This window comes from Salvelinus namaycush, chromosome 10 (assembly GCF_016432855.1).
Source record: "Salvelinus namaycush isolate Seneca chromosome 10, SaNama_1.0, whole genome shotgun sequence".
NCBI lineage: Eukaryota > Metazoa > Chordata > Actinopteri > Salmoniformes > Salmonidae > Salvelinus > Salvelinus namaycush.
In genome coordinates, this window is record NC_052316.1 from 44,260,839 (window position 1) to 44,282,867 (window position 22,029).

At 41.7% G+C, this 22,029-nt stretch overlaps 1 protein-coding gene across 5 annotated transcripts in view; it reads left to right on the forward strand.

The window, feature by feature from the left end:
* Positions 1-22,029, forward strand: part of LOC120055060 (disks large homolog 1-like) — a 282,572-nt gene that overhangs the window by 255,904 nt on the left and 4,639 nt on the right. For 3 of the 5 annotated variants that reach the window (XM_039002927.1, XM_039002930.1, XM_039002931.1), the window contains 4 exons: positions 8,207-8,273; positions 12,728-12,830; positions 18,163-18,204; positions 20,218-20,268. In XM_039002927.1, the coding sequence (XP_038858855.1) occupies positions 8,207-8,273; positions 12,728-12,830; positions 18,163-18,204; positions 20,218-20,268 (263 nt within the window). Of the gene's footprint in view, positions 1-8,206; positions 8,274-12,727; positions 12,831-13,256; positions 13,279-18,162; positions 18,205-20,217; positions 20,269-22,029 lie in introns of all 5 variants that reach the window. The other 2 variants (XM_039002928.1, XM_039002929.1) reach the window with 2 other exon arrangements.

Below are 22,029 nucleotides of genomic sequence, written 5' to 3' on the forward strand. Positions count from 1 at the left end.
GCAGCAGTGTTGCAGTGGTAGTAACAGCAGTAGTATCAGTAGCAGTAATAGTAGTAGTAGCAGTAGTAGTAGCAACAGCAGCAGTAGTAGTAGTAGTAGCAACAGTAGCAGTAGCAGTAATAGTAGTAGTAGCGGTGGTAGTAGCAGTAGTAGTAGCAACAGCAGCAGTAGTAGTAGTAGTAGCAACAGTAGTAGTAGCGGTGGTAGTAGCAGTAGTAGTAGTAACAGCTGCAGTAGTAGTAGTAGTGGTAGTAGCAGCAGTAGTAGCAGCAGAAGTAGCGGTAGTAACAGAAGTAGCAGTAGTAGTAGTAACAATAGCCGTAGTATTAGCAGCAGTAGTAGTAGTGGTGGTAGTATCAGTAGTATTAGCAGCAGTAGTAGCTGTAGTAGTAGTAACAGAATTAGTAGTTGTTGTAGTAGTAACAACAGTGGTACTAACAACAGTAGTTGTAACAACACTATTAATAGTAGTATTAGTAACAACAGTAGTAGCATTGCAGTAATAGTAGTAGTTGTAGTAGCATTAGTAGTAACAGCAGTAGTAGTAGCAGTAGTAATAACAGCAGTAGTAGTAGTAACAGCAGTAGTATTAGCAGCAGTAGTAGCTGTAGTAGTAGTAACAGAATTAGTAGTTGTTGTAGTAGTAACAACAGTGGTACTAACAACAGTAGTTGTAACAACACTATTAATAGTAGTAGTAGTAACAACAGTAGTAGCATTGCAGTAATAGTAGTAGTTGTAGTAGCATTAGTAGTAACAGCAGTAGTAGTAGCAGTAGTAATAACAGCAGTAGTAGTAGTAACAGCAGTACCAGCAGTAGTAGTAACAGCAGTAGTAGTAGCAGTAGTAACAGCAGTAGTAGAAGCAGTAGTAACAGCAGCAGTAGTAGTAGCAGTGTCGCGGTGGTAGTAGCAGCAGTAACAGTAGTAGTAGAAACAGCAGCAGTAGTAGTAACATCAGTAGTAGTGGTAGGAACACCAGCAGTGTTGCAGTGGTAGTAACAGCAGTAGTAGTAGTAGTAGTAGTAACAGCAGTAGTAACAGCAGTAGTAACAGTAGTAGTAGCAACAGTAGTAGTAGTAACAGCAGCAGTAGCAGCAGTAGTAGTAACAGCGGCAGTAACAGTAGTAGTAGTAGGAACATCAGCAGTGCTGCAGTTGTAGTAGTAACAGCAGCAGTAACAGTAGTAGTAGTAACAGCAGCAGTAGTAGTAACAGCAGCAGTAGTAGTAACAGCGGCAGTAACAGTAGTAGTAGTAGGAACATCAGCAGTGCTGCAGTGGTAGTAACAGTAACAGTAGTAGTAGTAACAGCAGCAGTAATAGTAGTAGTAGTAGTAGTAGTAACAGCAGTAGTAACAGCAGTAGTAGTAGTAGTAGTAGTAGTAACAGCAGTAGTAGTAGTAGTAGTAGTAGTAACAGCAGTAGTAGTAGTAGTAGTAGTAACAGCAGTAGTAGTAGTAACAGCAGTAGTAGTAGCAGTAGTAACAGTAGTAGTAGCAGTAGTAGTAGTAACAGCAGCAGTGGTAGTAGTGTTGCGGTGGTAGTAACAGCAGTAGTAGTAGTAGTAGCAACAGTTGTAGTAGTAGTAACAGTAGTAGTAGTAGTAGTAGTAGCAACAGTAGTAGTAGTAGCAACAGTAGTAGTAGTAGCAACAGTAGTAGTAGTAGTAGCAACAGTAGTAGTAGTAGTAGTAACAGCAGTAGTAGTAGTAGTAGTAGCAGCAGTAAGAGTAGTAGTAGTAACAGTAGTAGTAGCAACAGTAGTAGTAGTAACAGCAGCAGTAACAGTAGTAGTAGTAACAGCAGCAGTAGTAGTAACAGCAGCAGTAGTAGTAACAGCGGCAGTAACAGTAGTAGTAGTAGGAACATCAGCAGTGCTGCAGTGGTAGTAACAGTAACAGTAGTAGTAGTAACAGCAGCAGTAATAGTAGTAGTAGTAGTAGTAGTAACAGCAGTAGTAACAGCAGTAGTAGTAGTAGTAGTAGTAGTAACAGCAGTAGTAGTAGTAGTAGTAACAGCAGTAGTAGTAGTAGTAGTAGTAACAGCAGTAGTAGTAGTAACAGCAGTAGTAGTAGCAGTAGTAACAGTAGTAGTAGCAGTAGTAGTAGTAACAGCAGCAGTGGTAGTAGTGTTGCGGTGGTAGTAACAGCAGTAGTAGTAGTAGTAGCAACAGTAGTAGTAGTAGCAACAGTAGTAGTAGTAGTAGTAGTAGCAACAGTAGTAGTAGTAGTAGTAGCAACAGTAGTAGTAGTAGCAACAGTAGTAGTAGTAGCAACAGTAGTAGTAGTAGCAACAGTAGTAGTAGTAGTAGCAACAGTAGTAGTAGTAGTAGTAGCAACAGTAGTAGTAGTAGTAGTAGCAACAGTAGTAGTAGTAGTAGCAACAGTAGTAGTAGTAGTAGTAGCAACAGTAGTAGTAGTAGTAGTAGTAGTAGGAACATCAGCAGTGGTGCAGTGGTAGTAACAGTAACAGTAGTAGTAGCAACAGTAGTAGTAGTAGTAGTAGTAGTAACAGCAGTAGCAGTAGTAGTAGTAGTATCAACAGTAGTAGTAGTAGTAGTAGTAGCAACAGTAGTAGTAGTAGTAGCAACAGTAGTAGTAGTAGCAACAGTAGTAGTAGTAGCAACAGTAGTAGTAGTAGTAGTAACAGTAGTAGTAGTAGTAGTAGCAACAGTAGTAGTAGTAGTAGTAGCAACAGTAGTAGTAGTAGTAGCAACAGTAGTAGTAGTAGCAACAGTAGTAGTAGTAGTAGGAACATCAGCAGTGGTGCAGTGGTAGTAACAGTAACAGTAGTAGTAGCAACAGTAGTAGTAGTAGTAGTAGTAACAGCAGTAGTAGTAGTAGTAGCAACAGTAGTAGTAGTAGCAACAGTAGTAGTAGTAGTAGTAGTAGCAACAGTAGTAGTAGTAGCAACAGTAACAGCAGTAGTAGCATTAACAGTAGCAGTAGTATTAGTAGTAACAGCAGTAGCAGTAGTAGTAGTGGTAGTAACAGAAGTAGCAGTAGTAGTAGTAACAACAGTAGTAGCATTAACAGTAGCAGTAGTAGCAGCAGTAGAAGCTGTAGTAGTAGTAACAGAAGTAGTAGTAGGTGTAGTAGTAGTAGTATCAGCAGCAGTAGTAGTAGTAGTAGTAGTAGTAGTAACAGTGGTACTAACAGTTATAACAACAGTATTAGTAGTAGTAGTAACAACAGTAGTAGCATTGCAGTAATAGTAGTAGTTGTAACAGTAACAGTAGTAGTAGTAACAGCAGCAGTAATAGTAGTAGTAGTAGTAGTAGTAGTAACAGCAGTAGTAGTAGTAACAGCAGTAGTAGTAGTAGTAGTAGTAGTAGTAGTAGTAGTAACAGCAGTAGTAGTAGTAGTAGTAGTAACAGCAGTAGTAGTAGTAGTAGTAGTAGTAGTAACAGCAGTAGTAGTAGTAGTAGTAGTAACAGCAGTAGTAGTAGTAGTAGTAGTAACAGCAGTAGTAGTAGTAGTAGTAGTAACAGCAGTAGTAGTAGTAGTAGTAGTAACAGCAGTAGTAGTAGTAGTAGTAGTAGTAGTAACAGCAGTAGTAGTAGTAGTAGTAGTAACAGCAGTAGTAGTAGTAGTAGTAGCAGTAGTAGTAGTAACAGCAGCAGTAGTAGTAGTAGTAGTAGTAGTAGTAACAGCAGTAGTAGTAGTAGTAGTAACAGCAGTAGTAGTAGTAGTAGTAACAGCAGTAGTAGTAGTAACAGCAGTAGTAGTAGCAGTAGTAACAGTAGTAGTAGCAGTAGTAGTAGTAACAGTAGCAGTAGTAGTAGCAGTAACAACAGTAGTAGTAGTAGTAGTAGTAGTAACAACAGTAGTAGCAGTAGTAGTAGTAGTAGCAACAGTAGTAGTAGTAGCAACAGTAGTAGTAGTAGCAACAGTAGTAGTAGTAGTAACAGTAGTAGTAGTAGCAACAGTAGTAGTAGTAGTAGTAGCAACAGTAGTAGTAGTAGTAGCAACAGTAGTAGTAGCAACAGTAGTAGTAGTAGTAGTAGTAGTAGGAACATCAGCAGTGGTTCAGTGGTAGTAACAGTAACAGTAGTAGTAGCAACAGTAGTAGTAGTAGTAGTAACAGCAGTAGCAGCAGTAGTAGTAGTAGTATCAACAGTAGTAGTAGTAGTAGTAGTAGCAACAGTAGTAGTAGTAGTAGCAACAGTAGTAGTAGTAGTAGCAACAGTAGTAGTAGTAGCAACAGTAGTAGTAGCAACAGTAGTAGTAGTAGTAGCAACAGTAGTAGTAGCAACAGTAGTAGTAGTAGTAGCAACAGTAGTAGTAGTAGTAGTAGCAACAGTAGTAGTAGTAGCAACAGTAGTAGTAGTAGTAACAGTAGTAGTAGTAGTAGTAGCAACAGTAGTAGTAGTAGTAGTAGCAACAGTAGTAGTAGTAGTAGCAACAGTAGTAGTAGTAGCAACAGTAGTAGTAGTAGTAGTAGGAACATCAGCAGTGGTGCAGTGGTAGTAACAGTAACAGTAGTAGTAGCAACAGTAGTAGCAACAGTAGTAGTAGTAGTAGTAGTAGTAACAGCAGTAGTAGTAGTAGTAGCAACAGTAGTAGTAGTAGCAACAGTAGTAGTAGTAGTAGTAGTAGCAACAGTAGTAGTAGTAGTAGCAACAGTAACAGCAGTAGTAGCATTAACAGTAGCAGTAGTATTAGTAGTAACAGCAGTAGCAGTAGTAGTAGTGGTAGTAACAGAAGTAGCAGTAGTAGTAGTAACAACAGTAGTAGCATTAACAGTAGCAGTAGTAGCAGCAGTAGAAGCTGTAGTAGTAGTAACAGAAGTAGTAGTAGGTGTAGTAGTATCAGCAGTAGTAGTAGTAGTAGTAGTAGTAACAGTGGTACTAACAACAGTAGTTATAACAACAGTATTAGTAGTAACAACAGTAGTAGCATTGCAGTAATAGTAGTAGTTGTAACAGTAGTAGTAGCAGTAGTATTAGTAGTAACAGCAGTAGTAGTAGTAGCAGCAGTAGTGGTGGTAGTAGCAACAGCAGTAACAGTAGTAGTAGTAACCGCAGTAACAGCAGTAGTAACAGCAGTAACAGCAGTAGTAGCAGCAGTAACAGCAGCAGTGGTGGTAGTAGCAACAGCAGCAGTGTTGCGGTGGTAGTAACAACAGTAACAGTAGTAGTAGTAACAGCAGTAGTAGCAGTAGTAGCAGCAGTAGCAGCAGTAGTGGTGGTAGTAGTAACAGCAGTAGTAACAGCAGTAGTAGCAGTAGTAGCAGCAGTAGCAGCAGCAGTGGTGCGGTGGTAGTAACAACAGTAACAGTAGTAGTAGTAACAGCAGTAACAGCAGTAGTAGCAGTAGTAGCAGCAGTAGTGGTGGTAGTAGTAACAGCAGTAGTAGCAGTAGTAGTAGCAGTAGTAGCAGCAGTAACAGCAGCAGTGTTGCGGTGGTAGTAACAACAGTAACAGTAGTAGTAGTAACAGCAGTAGTAGCAGTAGTAGCAGCAGTAGTAGCAGCAGTAGTGGTGGTAGTAACAACAGTAACAGTAGTAGTAGTAACAGCAGTAGTGGTGGTAGTAACAACAGTAACAGTAGTAGTAGTAACAGCAGTAACAGCAGTAGTAGCAGTAGTAGCAGCAGTAGTGGTGGTAGTAACAACAGTAACAGTAGTAGTAGTAACAGCAGTAACAGCAGTAGTAGCAGTAGTAGCAGCAGTAGTGGTGGTAGTAGCAACAGCAGCAGTGTTGCGGTGGTAGTAACAACAGTAACAGTAGTAGTAGTAACAGCAGCAGCAGTAGTAGTAAAAGCAGTAGTAGTAGTAGCAGCAGTAACAGTAGTGGTGGTAGTAACAACAGTAACAGTAGTAGTAGTAACAGCAGTAGTAGCAGTAGTAGCAGCAGTAGTGGTGGTAGTAACAGCAGCAGTGTTGCGGTGGTAGTAACAACAGTAACAGTAGTAGTAGTAACAGCAGCAGCAGTAGTAGTAACAGCAGTAGTAGTAGTAGCAGCAGTAACAGTAGTAACAGCAGCAGTAGTAGTAACAGCAGTAGTAGTAGTAGCAGCAGTAACAGTGGTAACAGCAGCAGTAGTAGTAACAGCAGTAGTAGTAGTAGCAGCAGTAACAGTGGTAACAGCAGCAGTAGTAGTAGTAGTAACAGCAGTAGTGTTGCGGTGGTAGTAACAACATTATTAGTAGTAGTAGTAGTAGCAACAGTAGTAGTAGCATAAGTAGTAGTAGTAGTAGTAACAGCAGTAGTAGCATTGCAGTAGTAGTAGTAGTATTAGTAGTAACAGCAGTGGTAGTAGCAGCAGTCGTAGTATTAGCAGCAGTAGTAGTAGTGGTGGTAGTAGCAGTAGTATTAGCAGCAGTAGTAACAGCAGTAGTAGTAGTAGTAGTAGTAGTGTTGCGGTGGTAGTAGCAACAGTAGTAGTAGTAGCAGTAGTAGTAGTAGTAGTAGCAACAGCAGTAGTAGTAGTAGTAGCAACAGCAGTAGTAGTAGTAGTAACAACAATAGTAGTAGTAGTAGTAGCAACAGCAGTAGTAGTAGTAGTAGTAACAACAATAGTAGTAGTAGTAGTTGTAGTAGTAGTAGCAACAGTAGTAGTAGTAGTAGTAACAGTAGTAGTAGTGTTGCGGTGGTAGTAACAGCAGTAGTAGTAGTAGCAACAGTGGTAGTAGCAACAGTAGTAGTAGTAGCAACAGTAGTAGTAGTAGTAGAAACATCAGTAGTAGTAGTAGTAACAACAATAGTAGTAGTAGTAGTAGTAACAATAGTAGTAGTAGTAGTAACAACAATAGTAGTAGTAGTAGTTGCAATAGCAGTAGTAGTAGTAGCAACAGTAGTAGTAGTAGTAACAGTAGTAGTAGTAGTAGTAGCAACAGTAGTAGTAGTAGCAGTAGTAGTAGTAGTAGCAACAGCAGTAGTAGTAGTAGTAGTAACAACAATAGTAGTAGTAGTAGTAGCAACAGTAGTAGTAGTAGTAGCAACAGCAGTAGTAGTAGTAGTAGTAACAACAATAGTAGTAGTAGTAGTTGTAGTAGTAGTAGCAACAACAGTAGTAGTAGTAGTAACAGTAGTAGTAGTAGTAGTAGTAGCAACAGTAGTAGTAGTGTTGCGGTGGTAGTAACAGCAGTAGTAGTAGCAACAGTAGTAGTAGTAGTAGTAACAGCAGTAGTAGTAGTAGTAGTAGTAGTAGCAACAGCAGTAGTAGTAGTAGTAACAACAATAGTAGTAGTAGTAGTAGTAACAATAGTAGTAGTAGTAGTAGCAACAGTAGTAGTAGTAGTAACAACAATAGTAGTAGTAGTAGTTGCAATAGCAGTAGTAGTAGTAGCAACAGTAGTAGTAGTAGTAACAGTAGTAGTAGTAGTAGTAGCAACAGTAGTAGTAGTATCAACAGTAGTAGTAGTAGCAGTAGCAACAGTAGTAGTAGTAGCAACAGTAGTAGCAGTAGTAGCAACAACAGCAGTAGTAGTAGCAACAGCAGTAGTAGTAATAACAGCAGTAGTATTAGTAGTAATAACAGTAGCATAGAAAGTCTGTAGCAGCCATCGAACAGCCATGCCTTGAAAAGTAGTTTGAGACGGCTGTTAAACCAAATGAAGATTTAAAGGAAAGCTGTACTGTACTTGATGGAGAGCAGAAGACTGTGTTATTTTATCCTGAGCTCTGAGTTCTTCTTCTCTTCCCGCTCCTGCTCTCTGGGGTATTGCCATATTCTGCAGTGATGTCCTCATTGTAAAGGAAAGAAGGAAATGATTCACATTTTAAAGCTTTGTAGAGCTTTGTAGACTTGCTTTGTAGGATTAAATACAATGAAAAAGCAGCGCAAAGGGGAAAAAATACAATTTGGATTCTGATAATATTTCCTTCGGGGTCTCATTTAAATTAAATAAAAAGGTAGGAGGGACTTAATTACTGGTACTTTTTTTATGATGCTGCCATCTAGGCTCTCACAGAGTTGGGGAAATTAAAAAGGTTTCCCCTTAAGGCAACTGTTTTATCCCTTTGATGACTGAATCATCCCGTCCCCCTCTACTCCTCAATCTCAGCAGAGCACTGTGGAAGTTACTAGAGAGACGGGAATCAGGATATGAGTCTTCACACACGCAATACCCTGGCTGAAAATAGCCAGCTTGTTTCAAGGCACGATATGTTCAATGTTTAATCAGTGACCCATGGGTGCAGCCCTCGCTCTTCTCTTCTCCCTTTTCCTGTCTTCTCACCCCCTTTCTCTCTTTTCTCCTACAGGGTTGAAAAAAAAGAGAGAGCGCGGTTAAAGACAGTCAAATTCAACGCCCGGTCTCAAGACAAAGTGGTGAGTTTTAGGTAACCCGTAGAGGATCTCTGTCATGTGAACTATAGTGGATCTCTGTTAGGTGACCCGTAGAGGATCTCTGTCATGTGAACTATAGTGGATCTCTGTTAGGTGACCAGTAGAGGATCTCTGTTAGGTGACCAGTAGAGGATCTCTGTTAGGTGACCCGTAGAGGATCTCTGTTAGGTGACCCGTAGAGGATCTCTGTTAGGTGACCCGTAGAGGATCTCTGTTACAGTATCAATACTATAATGGTAATATTGCTTACAATAAGATATTCTTCAAGATAGTTGTAGTTTTAAGCTTTGTGAAAATCCATAAACACTTCCGTAAAACTAAATCACACATCATTACCAACGTTATCCCGTGATCTACTATTATACCAGGTGTTGACAATCGTCTCACGTCATCAGTATGACTGGTTCAGAGCAGTTTTACTAATGACTTACAGCAGTGGTCCTCAACCTTCTTGAGTTAGTGTGCCACCAACTGAATGTTGCTCTGCCCAGAGTAACCCTGAAGTAACCCTTCATGTGCATTTTACCAATGATCTCATGAGTCTTATCAAGTACCCTGTGTGGATAGGCTAGGTACCCTGTGTGGATAGGCTAGGTACCCTGTGTGGATAGGCCAGGTACCCTGTGTGGATAGGCCAGGTACCCTGTGTGGATAGGCCAGGTACCCCGTGTGGATAGGCCAGGTACCCCGTGTGGATAGGCCAGGTACCCCGTGTGGATAGGCCAGGTACCCCGTGTGGATAGGCCAGGTACCCCGTGTGGATAGGCCAGGTACCCCGTGTGGATAGGCCAGGTACCCCGAGGGGTCCTAATACCCCCGGTTTGGGAACCAAGGACTTAGATCGCACCTCCACACGTAGGGCTGATTTTAAAGTCAGAAACCAGAGAGTCACGGTTCATCAGAAAGAACACAACCTTTTTTTAAACTGAACATGCCACTTTTCATTACACTACACTGACCTATTACTTTATTTGATATAGATACAATAGTTTTGCAGTTTATAATATTTTAGGCAGGAATACGAACGTGAGATCCACACAGATTTCAAGTTAGCATTCCATCCATAATTATATTGTGAAGCTGTTTTTTTTTGTGTTTTTTTCACATGACCAAAATGAACCTACCATTTACTGTTTAATTTACAAATTACTGTTTAATGTACTAATCTCTGGCTGTCTGAGGTGGTCTGTGTGTGAGAGGCTGTATAGTTAACAGCATGTCCAGATCTCCCGGCGAGAGAAAACACTCTAGTTATTCAGCTAAAATATATCCCCACCTCTGAGTCTCTCAGAGGAGAACTGTGCTGCGTCGACACACTGGTACGTTTCATCCACATGCACAGATTCTACACAGATCTGATCAGTGGCCGTATTCACAGTGCGTCTCAGATCCTGATCGAGGATCAGATTTCACCTCGTAATAATCATGATCTAAAAGGCAAAACTATTCCTAGATCAACACTCCTATTCTGAGACTCTTTATGAATAAGGGAGATCATTAGATTGTTATATCGTGTGTTGATGTGATTCATGGGTGCTCTGAGGAGGGCTGATCTAGGATCTGTTTTGTATTAAATAAGAGTATATGGACAGGGGGGAAGCTGATCCTAGATTAGGACTCCTACTCTTTCCCTGATGAATCTGCACAGACCTGTGTAGATAGAATGTGTTATGTGGAAGGCATCTTTGTGTTGTAACATGGCACCCAGACAAATGCATGGCCCGTATAGTGCAGAGGCCTGATATACGCTTGCCATTGATGTCAAACTGCTTCCACTACCTACTCTCACCAACCACCTCTCTCCTTTCTACTTTCCATGCATACAATCCAACCTCACCTTCCTCATATTTTTTCTCCTTGCTTTTTTGTGTGTTGATCAGTATCTTAAATCTAGCTGAAGCAATTGATCCGTTATGGTGATGTAGGAAGGGATCTTGTTTTTATAAATGAGTGTCTAAAAAATCTTGATACAAGGAGCGTGATACTTCCTTTATATACAAGGAGCGTGATACTTCCTTCCTTTATACAAGGAGCGTGATACTTCCTTCCTTTATACAAGGAGCGTGATACTTCCTTCCTTTACACAAGGAGCGTGATACTTCCTTCCTTTATACACAAGGAGCGTGATACTTCCTCCCTATATACACAAGGAGCGTGATACTTCCTTCCTTTATACACAAGGAGCGTGATACTTCCTTCCTTTATACACAAGGAGCGTGATACTTCCTTCCTTTATACACAAGGAGCGTGATACTTCCTTCCTTTATACAAGGAGCGTGATACTTCCTTCCTTTATACAAGGAGCGTGATACTTCCTTCCTTTATATACAAGGAGCGTGATACTTCCTTCCTTTATACACAAGGAGTGTGATACTTCCTTCCTTTATACACAAGGAGCGTGATACTTCCTTTATACACAAGGAGCGTGATACTTCCTTCCTTTATACACAAGGAGCGTGATACTTCCTTCCTTTATACAAGGAGCGTGATACTTCCTTCCTTTATACAAGGAGCGTGATACTTCCTTCCTTTATACAAGGAGCGTGATACTTCCTTCCTTTATACAAGGAGCGTGATACTTCCTTCCTTTATATACAAGGAGCGTGATACTTCCTTCCTTTATACACAAGGAGCGTGATACTTCCTTCCTTTATACAAGGAGCGTGATACTTCCTTCCTTTATACACAAGGAGCGTGATACTTCCTTCCTTTATATACAAGGAGCGTGATACTTCCTTCCTTTATACACAAGGAGCGTGATACTTCCTTCCTTTATACACAAGGAGCGTGATACTTCCTTCCTTTATACACAAGGAGCGTGATACTTCCTTCCTTTATACACAAGGAGCGTGATACTTCCTTCCTTTATACACAAGGAGCGTGATACTTCCTTCCTTTATACACAAGGAGCGTGATACTTCCTTGCTTTATACACAAGGAGCGTGATACTTCCTTCCTTTATACACAAGGAGCGTGATACTTCCTTCCTTTATACACAAGGAGCGTGATACTTCCTTCCTTTATACACAAGGAGCGTGATACTTCCTTCCTTTATATACAAGGAGCGTGATACTTCCTTCCTTTATACACAAGGAGCGTGATACTTCCTTCCTTTATACACAAGGAGCGTGATACTTCCTTCCTTTATACAAGGAGCGTGATACTTCCTTCCTTTATACACAAGGAGCGTGATACTTCCTTCCTTTATACACAAGGAGCGTGATACTTCCTTCCTTTATACACAAGGAGCGTGATACTTCCTTCCTTTATACACAAGGAGCGTGATACTTCCTTCCTTTATACACAAGGAGCGTGATACTTCCTTCCTTTATACACAAGGAGCGTGATACGTCCTTCCTTTATACACAAGGAGCGTGATACTTCCTTCATTTATACACAAGGAGCGTGATACTTCCTTCCTTTCCTTTGCATGCTTAGACAGAGTATTGGGATAGTGTTGAAGACTTTGAACCTTTCTCACTCCAATCCTTCTTCCTGCTTAAATTCAGTATGGCTATGGGATCCTTCCTTTATACACAAGGAGCGTGATACTTCCTTCCTTTATACACAAGGAGCGTGATACTTCCTTCCTTTATACACAAGGAGCGTGATACTTCCTTCCTTTACACAAGGAGCGTGATACTTCCTTCCTTTATACACAAGGAGCGTGATACTTCCTTCCTTTATACACACTGAGCGTGATACTTCCTTCCTTTATACACAAGGAGCGTGATACTTCCTTCCTTTATACACAAGGAGCGTGATACTTCCTTCCTTTATACACAAGGAGCGTGATACTTCCTTCCTTTATACACAAGGAGCGTGATACTTCCTTCCTTTCCTTTGCATGCTTAGACAGAGTATTGGGATAGTGTTGAAGACTTTGAACCTTTCTCACTCCAATCCTTCTTCCTGCTTTAATTCAGTATGGCTATGGGGTGTCTTCATCCTTCTTCCTGCTTTAATTCAGTATGGCTATGGGATGTCTTCATCCTTCTTCCTGCTTTAATTCAGTATGGCTATGGGGTGTCTTTTTATTAATTTGTCATTTATTTGGTCAAATGTCTGATAGTTTCTTTTCATTTACTGAGCTGACTCGGTAGCCATCACGGTCTAAAATACTTATTCTGTTGTCGTTCAATTCATCCAGATCATAATTTCAAGTTACCCTAATCTGAAGCTATAGAGTTAACTTGACTCAAAAAGTCAAAGTCATCTGGACTCAAAGGTCAGAATTACTTCCTGCTTCATGGTAACAGATTGTCAGTTGTGTGCACTTAAACTAAGATGTCTGCCAAGTCCAGCTCAGAGGGTTGTGGGTAACTGTCCTGGGTTTGTTTTGTTTACACCAATACTAGACACCTCCCTCCATCCATCCTTCCCTTTCTTGTTTGACCCCGTCCCACCCTCCATCCCCCCCTCACTCTCTTCCCCAGCAGTCATTCAATGACAAGCGTAAAAAGAACCTATTTTCCCGAAAGTTCCCTTTCTACAACAAGAGCAAGGAGCACAGCGAGCAGGAAACGAGCGATGTTGACCGTAAGTAAAGCGTTATGGAGACGGACGGTCGCTAGAACAGTAGGTCAGGGCAGCCTCACGCACAGGAACCGCACAGGAACCACCAGACACAACAACGAGCCCTGCAGCAGCTAACCCTAGTACCAAGGTAGAGCATTGGGCTTTAATAACTAGGACCATGACCACCAGGAAAGACTCCGGGCTCCAAGTTGTAACCATACTTAGCTCAACCACCTCTCTAAACCATAGCTCTACCTCAGGACTCCTCTGTGGACTTTGGCCTGCGTCTCCGCTCCAGTAACATTGCTCATTGATTTATCAGTTGGTTGGTTTGACCATTTGGGTTCAGTGTAGCGCTGCGGTCGTTGTGTCTGGTGGTTGAACAGCGTGTTATGCTCCAGTAATGAATGTCTCTCTTGTGGTTGTGTCTCTTGTTTTGTTTCACAGGACCCTGATGACAAAGGACTGAGTAAGTCACACAAGGTTTTCCACTGTCACACAACCAACCATCTACAGCTCATCCCAGGCCCCGCAGTCATATAATATTGTCATCCAAGTCCTTAATAGGACATTCACGGTCATCAACACCTCTCATAGACATCCAGCTTCTAACGCTTTGACAGTCGGCTTAGTTTAATGACTAACATATACAGCGGTGTGCTTGTACTTCTATTCTCTGAACACATAGCATTCACATACCACTACATTTCATCCACATAACGCTACATTGCATCCACATAACACTACATAGCATTCACATACCACTACATAGCATCCACATAACACTACATAGCATTCACATAACACTACATAGCATCCACATAACGCTACATAGCATCCACATAACACTACATAGCATTCACATACCACTACATAGCATCCACATAACACTACATAGCATCCACATAACGCTACATAGCATTCACATAACGCTACATAGCATCCACATAACACTACATAGCATTCACATACCACTACATTTCATCCACATAACGCTACATTGCATCCACATAACACTACATTGCATTCACATACCACTACATTTCATCCACATAACGCTACATTGCATCCACATAACACTACATTGCATTCACATACCACTACATTTCATCCACATAACGCTACATTGCATCCACATAACACTACATAGCATTCACATACCACTACATAGCATCCACATAACACTACATAGCATTCACATAACACTACATAGCATCCACATAACGCTACATAGCATCCACATAACACTACATAGCATTCACATACCACTACATAGCATCCACATAACACTACATAGCATTCACATAACGCTACATAGCATCCACATAACGCTACATAGCATTCACATACCGCTACATTTCATCCACATAACGCTACATTGCATCCACATAACACTACATTGCATTCACATACCACTACATTTCATCCACATAACGCTACATTGCATCCACATAACACTACATAGCATTCACATAACACTACATAGCATACACATAACACTACATAGCATTCACATAACACTACATAGCATCCACATAACGCTACATAGCATCCACATAACACTACATAGCATTCACATACCACTACATAGCATCCACATAACACTACATAGCATCCACATAACGCTACATAGCATTCACATAACGCTACATAGCATCCACATAACGCTACATAGCATTCACATACCACTACATTTCATCCACATAACGCTACATTGCATCCACATAACGCTACATTGCATTCACATACCACTACATTTCATCCACATAACGCTACATTGCATCCACATAACACTACATAGCATTCACATACCACTACATAGCATCCACATAACACTACATAGCATTCACATAACACTACATAGCATCCACATAACGCTACATAGCATCCACATAACACTACATAGCATTCACATACCACTACATAGCATCCACATAACACTACATAGCATCCACATAACGCTACATAGCATTCACATAACGCTACATAGCATCCACATAACACTACATAGCATCCACATAACGCTACATAGCATCCACATAACGCTACATAGCATTCACATAACACTACATAGCATCCACATAACACTACATTGCATCCACATAACACTACATAGCATTCACATACCACTACATAGCATCCACATAACGCTACATTGCATCCACATAACACTACATAGCATTCACATACCACTACATAGCATCCACATAACGCTACATAGCATTCACATACCACTACATTTCATCCACATAACGCTACATTGCATCCACATAACACTACATAGCATTCACATACCACTACATAGCATCCACATAACACTACATAGCATTCACATAACACTACATAGCATCCACATAACGCTACATAGCATCCACATAACACTACATAGCATTCATATACCACTACATAGCATCCACATAACACTACATAGCATCCACATAACGCTACATAGCATTCACATAACGCTACATAGCATCCACATAACACTACATAGCATCCACATAACACTACATAGCATCCACATAACGCTACATAGCATTCACATAACACTACATAGCATCCACATAACGCTACATTGCATCCACATAACACTACATAGCATTCACATACCACTACATAGCATCCACATAACGCTACATAGCATCCACATAACACTACATAGCATTCACATAACACTACATAGCATCCACATAACACTACATAGCATTCACATACCACTACATAGCATCCACATAACGCTACATTGCATCCACATAACACTACATAGCATCCACATAACACTACATAGCATCCACATAACACTACATAGCATTCACATACCACTACATAGCATCCACATAACGCTACATAGCATTCACATACCACTACATAGCATCCACATAACGCTACATTGCATCCACATAACACTACATAGCATCCACATAACACTACATAGCATCCACATAACACTACATAGCATTCACATACCACTACATAGCATCCACATAACGCTACATTGCATCCACATAACACTACATAGCATCCACATAACACTACATAGCATCCACATAACACTACATAGCATCCACATAACGCTGCATTGCATCCACATAACACTACATAGCATCCACATAACACTACATAGCATCCACATAACACTACATAGCCCAACGCATCCACATAACGCTACATAGCATCCACATAACGCTACATAGCCCAACGCATCCACATAACACTACATAGCCCAACGCATCCACATAACGCTACATAGCATCCACATACCGCTACATAGCCCAACGCATCCACATAACACTACATAGCATCCACATAACACTACATAGCCCAACGCACGCATTTCTAAAAGATGGTCTTCCCGTCAGCCTCTGTACACTGTGTTCAAACAGCAGGACATCGGGGTCGTTAGGTAGACAGCACAACAATACTAATATCATCAGCACACTGAATCATGCAGTGTGGTGATGTCACTTAATCAGTGGTGATTCATTGGTGGGTATTGTGCGGCAGATCGTGCAGGCTGATTTTTTCCACTGTTACAGGCTCCTCCTTAGAGAGTAGCACTACTATTGCTATTTACTTCCCCTTACTCAGCGTAGATGGAGATGGGCTAATTTAGAAACAAGTACAGTAGAACAGATGGTTCTCAACGTACAGTAGAACAGATGGTTCTCAACATAGAGTAGAACAGATGGTTCTCAACGTACAGTAGAACAGATGGTTCTCAACGTACAGTAGAACAGATGGTTCTCAACGTACAGTAGAACAGATGGTTCTCAACGTACAGTAGAACAGATGGTTCTCAACGTACAATAGAGTAGTGGTCCCCAGCCTTCTTGAGTTAGTGTGCCACCAACTGAATGTTGCTCTGCCCAGAGTAACCCTGAAGTAACCCTTCATGTGCATTTTACCAGTAACACATGATCTCATGAGTCTTATCAAGTACCTCATGTGGATAGGCCAAGTACTCCCAGGGGTCCTAGTACACCCTGTGGATAGGCCAAGTACTCCCAGGGGTCCTAATACACCCTGTGGATAGGCCAAGTACCCCCAGGGGTCCTAATACTCCCTGTGGATAGGCCAAGTACCTCCAGGGGTCCTAATACTCCCTGTGGATAGGCCAAGTACCCCCAGGGGTCCTAATACTCCCTGTGGATAGGCCAAGTACCCCCAGGGGTCCTAATACTCCCTGTGGATAGGCCAATTACCCCCAGGGGTCCTAGTACTCCTGATTGGGAACCACTGCAGTAGAGAAAACAGTCATTAGAATAATCTAAGGGACCTAATAGACATAAAATAAAGTCTGCTGTGTAGTCCAGGAGACTCTGTAACATATCAGAGTAACTCTGATGGTATGTTAGAGGTGTCATATCACTGTTTGAGTTTATTTTATTTTTACAGGGACAGTGCACATTAACCAACGTTTCAGTAAAAGTGCCGGTTTTAGCCAGCCGGCTAATTTTCAACCGCAGTCCCTGGGCAGGTTATTAAAAACAATTACACTATAGACAATCATTGGGCAGTGAGCACACGCAGAGCAACATAGGACAAGCAAGACATAGCATACAGACAGAGCAACATAGAACAAGCAAGACGTATCATACAGACAGAGCAACATAGAACAAGCAAGACGTAGCATACAGACAGAGCAACATAGAACAAGCAAGACGTAGCATACAGACAGAGCAACATAGAACAAGCAAGACGTAGCATACAGACAGAGCAACATAGAACAAAAAGCAGAACTGTCAGAATCACCTTGGTGTTGGGGTCCTTTTCCGTTGAATGTATTTCTGTTCCACCCCTTGGCTGTCTTAAGAACCTTCAGGAGTCCTGGATGTTGTGCTATTTCAACCATCATTTAAATTAAAAACATATTTTTACTTCACCTTTTATTTATTCAGGTGAGATATAATCTATTTTACAAGAGAGACTTGATCCAAAATGGCCGCAGGGTCACCGTGTTGGAAAGAAAAGCATGACAACACACATTAACATTGTATAAAGGTCCATGATCTTGACATGGTCATTCACCTTGATGTGATAGGACCTACCGTGATCTAATGGAAGGATGCAAGAGGAAGGTCTCCCAGATATACCGTCATACTGCCCTTCACATAATACTGCCCTTCACATAATACTGCCCTTCACAAAACCTAACTTCAGAAAGCACAATACAATGTTCCCACCTCCATCTCCTTACGGTTCCTAGCACTGCCCTCTCCTGGTGTTCCTGGGTATCTCTGTGTCTTCATGTTGTCACCTTGTATTAAGTTACCTCCATAGACGTCATCGGTGGGAGGGGTGTATCTGTAAATGTGTTTCTGTGGTGCTGACATTCCCTTTGTTATACTTTCAGAGCATGTTACCTCTAACGCCAGTGATAGTGAAAGTAGTTACCGTAAGTTCTGGTGTGCCTCTCCTTCCCTCTCTCCATCCCTCTCTCCTTTCCTTTCTACATCCCTCTCTCCTTTCCTTTCTCCATCCCTCTCTCCTTTCCTTTCTCCATCCCTCTCTCCTTTCCTTTCTCCATCCCTCTCTCCGTTCCTTTCTTCATCCCTCTCTCCTTTCCTTTCTCCATCCCTCTCTCCTTTCCTTTCTCCATCCCTCTCTCCTTTCCTTTCTCCATCCCTCTCTCCTTTCCTCTCTCCTTTCCTTTCTCCATCCCTCTCTCCTTTCCTTTCTCCATCCCTCTCTCCTTTCCTTTCTCCATCCATCTCTCCTTTCCTTTCTCCATCCCTCTCTCCTTTCCTTTCTCCATCCCTCTCCTTTCCTCTCTCCATCCCTCTCTCCTTTCCTTTCTCCATCCCTCTCTCCTTCCCTCTTTCCCTCTCTCTGTCCCTCTCTCCTTTCCTTTCTCCCTCTCCTTTCCTTTCACCATCCCTTTCTCCTTTCCTTTCTCCATCCCTCTCTCCTTTCCTTTCTCCATCCCTCTCTCCTTTCCTTTCTCCATCCCTCTCTCCTTTCCTTTCTCCATCCCTCTCTCCTTCCCTATCTCCGTCCATCTTTCCTTTCTCCATCCCTCTCTCCTTCCCTCCTTCCCTCTCTCCGTCCCTCTCTCCTTCCCTCCGTCCCTCTCTCCGTCCCTCTCTCCATCCCTCTCTCCTTCCATCTCTCCCTCTGTCGACCGTTGGCTCTATTCTGTAATTAGTTGTTTTTCTGCTTCTCTGTCATCATGTTGCTGGTGCTCTATCTACTGTGTGTGTTTGGTCTGAGCAGCATTCTGAGGGTCACACGTTAAGAGTCCCCAAGCTGCTTCCTTCATGGATGCATGTTGCAATAGCAGTCATTTTAGGAGGTTTACTGGACTGCTATGAAACTGATGTGGATCTTTAGCAGTGTGTTTGTGTGAGAACATAGAAAGAGTCTATAGTGTGCTCTGCTCTCTACTGCTATTAAATCTACTGCTGTTAAATCTGCTGCTATTAAATCTGCTGCTGTTAAATCTACTGCTGTTAAATCTACTGCTGTTAAATCTGCTGCTGTTAAATCTAGTGCTGTTAAATCTACTGCTATTAAATCTGCTGCTGTTAAATCTGCTGCTGTTAAATCTAGTGCTGTTAAATCTAGTGCTGTTAAATCTACTGCTGTTAAATCTACTGCTATTAAATCTACTGCTGTTAAATCTGCTGCTGTTAAATCTGCTGCTGTTAAATCTGCTGCTGTTAAATCTACTGCTGTTAAATCTACTGCTGTTAAATCTAGTGCTGTTAAATCTAGTGCTGTTAAATCTACTGCTGTTAAATCTGCTGCTGTTAAATCTGCTGCTGTTAAATCTAGTGCTGTTAAATCTACTGCTGTTAAATCTGCTGCTGTTAAATCTACTGCTGTTAAATCTGCTGCTGTTAAATCTGCTGCTGTTAAATCTAGTGCTGTTAAATCTACTGCTATTAAATCTGCTGCTGTTAAATCTACTGCTGTTAAATCTGCTGCTGTTAAATCTGCTGCTGTTAAATCTGCTGCTGTTAAATCTAGTGCTGTTAAATCTAGTGCTGTTAAATCTGCTGCTGTTAAATCTAGTGCTGTTAAATCTGCTGCTGTTAAATCTGCTGCTGTTAAATCTGCTGCTGTTAAATCTGCTGCTGTTAAATCTACTGCTGTTAAATCTGCTGCTGTTAAATCTGCTGCTGTTAAATCTAGTGCTGTTAAATCTACTGCTGTTAAATCTACTGCTGTTAAATCTGCTGCTGTTAAATCTACTGCTGTTAAATCTACTGCTGTTAAATCTGCTGCTGTTAAATCTGCTGCTGTTAAATCTACACTGATTTGATAGATTACAACAGGCAAATACTGGTAGACAAACACACACTCATAGCATGCCGACAGCTAGTCTAGCTCCTAACCCTAATCACAGTGGCCACTGCACCGATACTGTTCGTCTAAACATGGTCACCTGTTCTGTCCGTCCAATCAGGTGGCCAGGAGGAGTACGTCCTGTCCTACGAGCCAGTCACACAGCAGGAAGGTAAGACACAGCTTACATCCTCATCTCTGTCACACATCACCTGACACACACACACATCACCTGACACACACACATCACCTGTCACACACACACACACACATCACCTGACACACACACATCACCTGACACACACACATCACCTGACACACACACATCACCTGACACACACACATCACCTGTCACACACACACACACACACATCACCTGACACACACACATCACATCACATGACACACACACATCACCTGACACACACACACATCACCTGACACACACACATCACCTGTCACACACACACACACACATCACCTGACACACACACATCACCTGTCACACACACACACACATCACCTGACACACACACATCACATCACATGACACACACACATCACCTGACACACACACACATCACCTGACACACACACATCACCTGACACACACACATCACCTGACACACACACATCACCTGTCACACACACATCACCTGTCACACACACACACACATCACCTGACACACACACATCACATCACATGACACACACACATCACCTGACACACACACATCACCTGTCACACACACACACACATCACCTGACACACACACATCACATCACATGACACACACACATCACCTGACACACACACATCACCTGTCACACACACACACACACATCACCTGACACACACACATCACCTGTCACACACACACACACATCACCTGACACACACACATCACATCACATGACACACACACATCACCTGACACACACACATCACCTGTCACACACACACACACATCACCTGACACACACACATCACCTGTCACACACACACACACATCACCTGACACACACACATCACCTGATACACATACATCACCTGACACACACACATCACCTGTCACACAACACATCACCTGTCACACAACACATCACCTGTCACACAACACATCACCTGTCACACAGCAGCAGTATCTTGGGGCATCTCAGATGTCACTTCCCCATTATAGTTAGTTGGTTATCTCACTTAGAGTTAGTTGGTTATCTCACTTAGAGTTAGTTGGTTATCTCACTTAGAGTTAGTTGGTTATCTCACTTAGAGTTAGTTGGTTATCTCTGTTAGAGATAGTTGGTTATCTCTGTTAGAGTTAGTTGGTTATCTCACTTAGAGTTAGTTGGTTATCTCACATTTACATTTACATTTAAGTCATTTAGCAGACGCTCTTATCCAGAGCGACTTACAAATTGGAAAGTTCATACATATTCATCCTGGTCCCCCCGTGGGGAATGAACCCACAACCCTGGCGTTGCAAGCGCCATGCTCTACCAACTGAGCCACACGGGAGTTAGTTGGTTATCTCTGTTAGAGATAGTTGGTTATCTCTGTTAGAGATAGTTGGTTATCTCACTTAGAGTTAGTTGGTTATCTCTGTTAGAGATAGTTGGTTATCTCTGTTAGTGTTAGTTGGTTATCTCTGTTAGAGATAGTTGGTCATCTCTGTTAGAGATAGTTGGTTATCTCTGTTAGAGATAGTTGGTCATCTCTGTTAGAGATAGTTGGTTATCTCTGTTAGAGATAGTTGGTCATCTCTGTTAGAGATAGTTGGTTATCTCTGTTAGAGATAGTTGGTTATCTCTGTTAGAGATAGTTGGTTATCTCTGTTAGAGATAGTTGGTTATCTCTGTTAGAGATAGTTGGTTATCTCTGTTAGAGATAGTTGGTTATCTCTGTTAGAGATAGTTGGTTATCTCACTTAGAGAT